Source organism: Peromyscus eremicus, chromosome 2 (assembly GCF_949786415.1).
Source record: "Peromyscus eremicus chromosome 2, PerEre_H2_v1, whole genome shotgun sequence".
Taxonomy (NCBI): Eukaryota; Metazoa; Chordata; class Mammalia; order Rodentia; family Cricetidae; genus Peromyscus; species Peromyscus eremicus.
The window spans coordinates 15,163,362-15,169,209 of record NC_081417.1 but is presented as its reverse complement, the minus strand read 5'-3'; the positions used below and the strand labels follow the sequence as shown (position 1 = coordinate 15,169,209).

Sequence of the window (5,848 nt, the reverse complement as noted above, 5' to 3'; positions counted from 1 at the left end):
TGGCACTGTGAGCCAAAACAGACCCTTCCTGCCTTAAGTTGTATTTGTCACAGAAACAGAAAATGAAACGAAAACCGTCACTGTGACGGAAAAGATGACTAACATGTCCAGCATGCCTTGAGCAACCCACAGCAAGGACATCATCCTAGGTACAGAAGAGGCGGTGGGGAGGGCAGGCTGTGCCACACAGTGAAGCCCCGCCTTCAAACAGCTCACGGGCCAGGCTCATTGAGCAGATGTCTTAATGGTCACGAGGCCAGTACCGCCCCAAATCAGTACCTTTTCCCTCAGGGCGGAGGCAGAATCCATAAGGCCAACTCCCTGTGGAAGGAACAGAAGCACTGGCCACAGGTACAATTAAGGAGCCTGTGTGAGGATGCCAGATGCAACTCATGGGGCACTACACCCACCCACCTCCGCAACTCAGCTCCCAGAGTCATAGATGATAAGAACTGCCAGCCTCCATGTTACTCCCTGACGTTCAGTAGAGTCGGGAACAAAGGTCCACTGTGGTCAGGAGAAGTCAAGATGGCAAAGATCAAAGGCAGTCTTACCTGGAATATGATCTGCTTGGTTCTTGGCCTTCAAAAATAGAGAACGTCATGGGCTTCAGGGGACCGCTGAACTTCCCTTCTTGGCCATATCCACTTGCCTGTTAATAAAGAAAGAGAAGATGAGCACTTACTGTGAGTGTCTGGGTGTCACTTAGGGTTTTATTATTTGACTTTCCAGAAACTGTGTGGAGCAGAGGGTTCCATAATGGCTGTAAACAATGTAAGCCGGGTCAGGGCGGAAAGTGGTCTAATTTCGTTAAGGGATTCCCTGTCAAAGCAGTCTGCCGTGAGCTTTGCTTTGCCTTTTCTCATTTAATCACGGGAGCTGCCATCCCACGGGGAGAATTCAACTCCCATGTTACACAGGAGACTTGCAAAAATGAAGCCCGGGGTGAAACATGGGTGTGGCAGGCAGGGACCTAATGCTGCAACCTAACTTAACAAGTTTGCGGCCTCCCAGGAGCCACTCTGCCTTCTCAATTGTGCATGGCTACTCCAGCTCTTTGGACACCTCCCACCACTTCTAACACTCTCTGACAACATTTGGGGCACACGCCCAGCATCCTGAAGTCTATAGTCTCCTCAAAGGCAGTCGGCTTTAAAGGGGGTGCGGGGACTATGTGGATAGTTTAGCATAATGCTCACTCGGCCCATAGTCACACGGTAAATTCTAGTCAAACTGAACTGCAGTGTTAAGAAAAGCCTAAAGCAAGCTCACAATTGACCAGCACTTTATGCTCATTTAAAAATAAGAAAGTCATGAAGTGTTTACTTCAGTGATCCCACATGGTTCTAAAGTCCAAAGACCTTAGACATCTAGGCAGCCCCCACAGCCACTGGAATCCAGGCTGGGATGGTAAGGGAAGTGTACAGTTGCTAAGCTGGTGTTCATGGGAGTCCCTTCTAAGCACAATTCATCCTGGCAATGACCCTTCCTGCTGGGGAAGGATTGTGCAGTGAGTCCTGTTAAGAGTAGGGCATAGAAAAGTTGTTTGCCCACAGAGTAACTAGAAGCTAGATTTGAACCTGCAACTCTGGAACCAGCCATCTCAACCCAGAGGCATTATTGCCCACCAGGGGGTGAAAAAGTGAAGGAAGGGAAGCTGGCTGTAGTAGGGGGGTGCCTGAAGGTGTGGCTCCCACCATCCCAGCCCCTGGAGAATGTTCCACAGCCAATGGCTGCCATCACTACTGCCCATCACCACAGCTCCTGAAGGGAGAGGGGGCAGAGCAGAGTGGGTGGAGAGGCGCCCAGCCTTACACCCAAGACCAGAACTCAGTGTCATATTCGGGATGCTGGCATCTCCTCCTTATAGGTGCTCTCTGGGCCTCCAATGTGTGGTGGTGTGGGCTGGGTTAAGTTAGGGTCAGACACACTAATGGTAAGTTTTGAAGGGAAGACGATTTGTTTCCCCGTCTTCAGGGAGAATGGGTGGACGCTTGCCACCAAGCTACTTCCTTCTGAGAACAACCCAAACAGCGCCCAAGGGACAGGGAGAGGTCCTAAACTGCATCTCAGCCACCCAATCTTGATAGTTGACCCTGCTCGTCTGATAAAAGACAGTGGCAAACAGAAACAGAGAGCCTTGGATTTTGGTGGTCTCGCCCCTCCGTGTGGCAGTTCCTCCGATGAGCTGCCCTCGGCCACCGCCAATCTCTTTGCTGCCTCCCACCACAGAGGTAGGAGAGTCAAGGGTTCTCTCCCAGGCTCCCTTGCAGATGGAGGCTGAGCCCCAAACTTCTTGTTCCTGACAGGAATGGGGAGGTGGAGAGGGAGATGAAGAGGCGCTTGTCTCCTGATGGGAAAAGACAGGCATGGCTGGCATTTTACCCTTCCCTGCGGTTCTCTGAAGGGCAAGTGGGTTTGTATCGGCAACTGGAGCCATCACCCTGAGCTGTGAGGAGACAAACCAGCTAAAACGGTAGTAGAGAAAGCACTTCCACCTCTGATATACCATGCTATGGTTGACTCTGCCCTGAACTCATCGCTTGGTCTTCCTGTTATCTGTGAGAAATAACACTCCATTTACTTAAGTTGATCCAAAGTCCAGTTTCCTGTTATTTACAGCTAAAAGCATCTCTAACTTCCACAATAATTTTCTAGCCTTTTAGCCGCCTCCTCCTCTCTGAGCGTCCTTCCTTTGGGAAACTTTCCTCCCTTCTCTTCACATCTTCTCCAGCCCCATTACTTAAGAAAGATGAGGCAGGAGAAATGGCCTAGGCGTCCGGGGTCACTAAGACAAGGGCAGAGTTTTTCTGCGGCTCCACCAGCGAGCTCCAAGGCTTGGCCCTGAGACCACCCAGCAAGCAAGCAGCCTTGCAGTTACCCACACCAGTGGAAACTTCATTAGCCCGCAGGCCTCACAAGCAAGGCTTCACTTTGCACAGACAGACAAGCTAGCACACTGCAGGAAAGGAGAGGCAGTTCCAAGGTTCAAAGTCGCATCCTCGTATCGGGGCAGCAAATCTGCCTTCCCTCCCATTAATATGACTATTGGGGCCATAAAGATTTCAAAATGAATGTGTACAGTATGAGTCACCAAGCCACACCACCGGAGCCAAGATGGATGGCACGGTGGAGTGGCAAAAAGACAAGACAACTCTCATCCAGAAAGAGAAAAGCAAGTCACCTTCTCAGACACCATTACAAAGTACTGCAGCCAAGTGTTCATTCTCTCTTAAATCTCAATGCTGCTTCCGAATTCATAGTCCCATCACTCATTTCTACCCCATCTCCTAGCTCTGCGCTGGGTGCTGAGGCTGCAAACCCTGCTAACATGACCTCCTTCATTATGGACATCAGGGTCCATGTGGTTATAGGTGCCGGACATTTAAAATGCCATGATACTCACGGCTCTTATCTATTCAGTGCCTAGGCTGTGCTACTCCTTGATCCAAAAGGACAAAAACCCATCCCAAAGGACAGAAAACAGAGTTACGGCCTAAAGCAACTCGGTCAGTCCATTTCCTATTGTGGGCAAGTGGCAGCCACAAAATTGAACCTGGCTCAGACTTTACTGTCCCCCTATGATAACATAGGAAGAAAAGGATGTCTGAGAAGCTAGGAAGGACAAGGGTCAACTTAGGATGTGTGGTGTGGTCCTCATACAGCCCCCAGGCTGTGAGTTCTCCTAGGAACTGAGCAGCAGTCACCACCTCGGCCTTGAAGGAGGGTTTGGAAGGCTTGGTTTGCTTCTATTTCACAACGTCAAAAAAAATTAGGCATGGGGGAGTGATCAAAAGACATTATGTACATGTGCTAAAACATACATATGCATTATATGTAACATATGTGAATAAAAACATTTAAAAAATTTAAACTATACTGGCCCGAGGAGGCCTTTGGGGTTTTTTGGTGTACTGCTTTGAGGTACCAGAAAAAAAGGAAGCAGGATTTTAGGTGCAGAGGTCTAAATACTTCCTTTTGTAGAAAAAAAAAAAAGCAACAATACTCGTAAAATCTTGCTTCATAAGACAGTGAAACTTGGTCAGTCTTCTGCACCCCAGAAGCCGTGTGAGCAAAGTAGGGGAGGTACCCTGCTGTCTACCCAAGCTCACCAGCTGGGGCCCAGTTTCCTCTCCATTCCACGCTCAAAGCCCGTCAGCCAATACTACAACAGAAGACAGTGGCTGGAGACAAATGTAACTAGGAACCTCCAAGCTGTTACGAAAATAAAAATACAGAGTATAGAAAGGTAAAAACAGGAAAAATTGTTTCCTGTTGTGCTTTTGTGGCTGGTTTTCATCATTATCTTAAAGTTAAGATTAAGTGATAAAGAATAATAGGCACATCTCTGCAATTCCTCCCTTCAGCCAGAGGCCACAGGTGAAGGGTGGGTAGAGTGTAAACTCAGTGCTATAACGCTTGTCTGTGTACAAGAGCCTGGGTTTGGGCCCAGTAGCATAAAAATAAACAAATAAAGCTACAAACATCGAGCTAAGCCTTGCCCGTTACATGGTTTATTGTTTTTCTAAAAACGTGTCTCCTTCAACTGCTGAGTAACATGGGGCTGGTAGTCACTTCATTGGATACATCACATGAGAGTATAGCGCGTCCATTCTATACAATGACTTAATTTTGATAGGCTACCTTTAAAAAAGAGGGTGATAACCATTCTTTCCATGGTATGGAGGAGAAGGATCAGAAAACATCCTACAAACTCCCTTTGCGCTTACCAAATAAAGTGTGAGGAGACACAGGCAGTGAAGCAGGGTGGAGGCCATCTTGCTATCTTCACTTGGATTCCTGTGAGGGAACCAGAGATAAAGGGTATTAGTTACCAGACTGTTAAGTCACGTCTTTCCAACAGTCAGAATCTTTGAATGACATCCTATCACAAACCTAGCAAAACAGGGTCCTTAGAGGCCAGCTCTCCGCCGTGTGGAATGGCCAATCTTCCCCGTCTCTAGCAGTACACCAGTCAATGTTTCCAAAAGGACTCTGTAATTTCAATTCTGTAATTGCCTCACTTCCCCTGAGAATCCGAAATCATGGGCATAACATACCTTCTTCACTCAGTTTTGCTCCGCATTTTGTTTGTTTTTTATGATTTTTATTTGTTCCCACAGATGAGGAGATGCTCTGTGGCAGATGCCAGGAGAGCTAGGTCAGAGAATTTTCATAGTTCAAAGCTGCAAATACATGAGATTCCTCAAGTGCAAGGAAGCCAGGACCGTCTACAACCCTCGGAGACCTCGCCAGCTGCCTCCTTGGTCTTCTGGATATTATTACAGCCTGTGCTTTTGATTGCCCCAAAAGAACTCATACCATTTTCCCAGCCCGCCTTAAAGCTTCACATTTCACAGAAATTTTAACTTTCATCCTGACATGTGTCATGACTAACTGATTCCAGTATATAAATAAAATTCCCCGTTGGCCTGCTAGGGAGCATGGCTGCCTATTATAATACCAGACTGCCAAAGTCAATATAAATAAAATTTAAAAGAACAAACAAGGAACCAAAGCATGTATCCATTTCACTAAAATTCCAAGCCAGTTTATTAGTATACCTAGGGATTATGAATGATGCCAGGTTAGTTCATCCTTTCGTTTGTTACAGGTTTTCGACATTGAATATGTATTACTAATCTCAATAGCAAAGAAAAGTGATTAAAACTTTAATCATTACCAAACTTGTAAATACCCTTAAGAAGAGGAGCATGCTATCCCACTTTAGCCTCATAAAAGCCCTGGGAGACAAAAACATGTGTCATCACCTTCAGACCTTCTGGTGGCAAGTCCTTAAAGCTGGCATGGAGTGGGGCAGACACTGGCACAGGGCCAGGCCGCCCAG

General features: G+C 47.2%; 1 protein-coding gene across 1 annotated transcript in view; it reads right to left on the bottom strand.

Annotated features, from left to right (window-relative positions):
• Window positions 1–4,778, bottom strand: part of Cdh17 (cadherin 17) — a 55,779-nt gene extending 51,001 nt beyond the window's left edge. Inside the window, 3 exon segments of the mRNA XM_059255651.1 lie at window positions 555–571; window positions 574–652; window positions 4,731–4,778. Coding sequence (XP_059111634.1) covers window positions 555–571; window positions 574–652; window positions 4,731–4,778 — 144 coding nt within the window.
• Window positions 4,779–5,848: the final 1,070 nt, after the last annotated feature.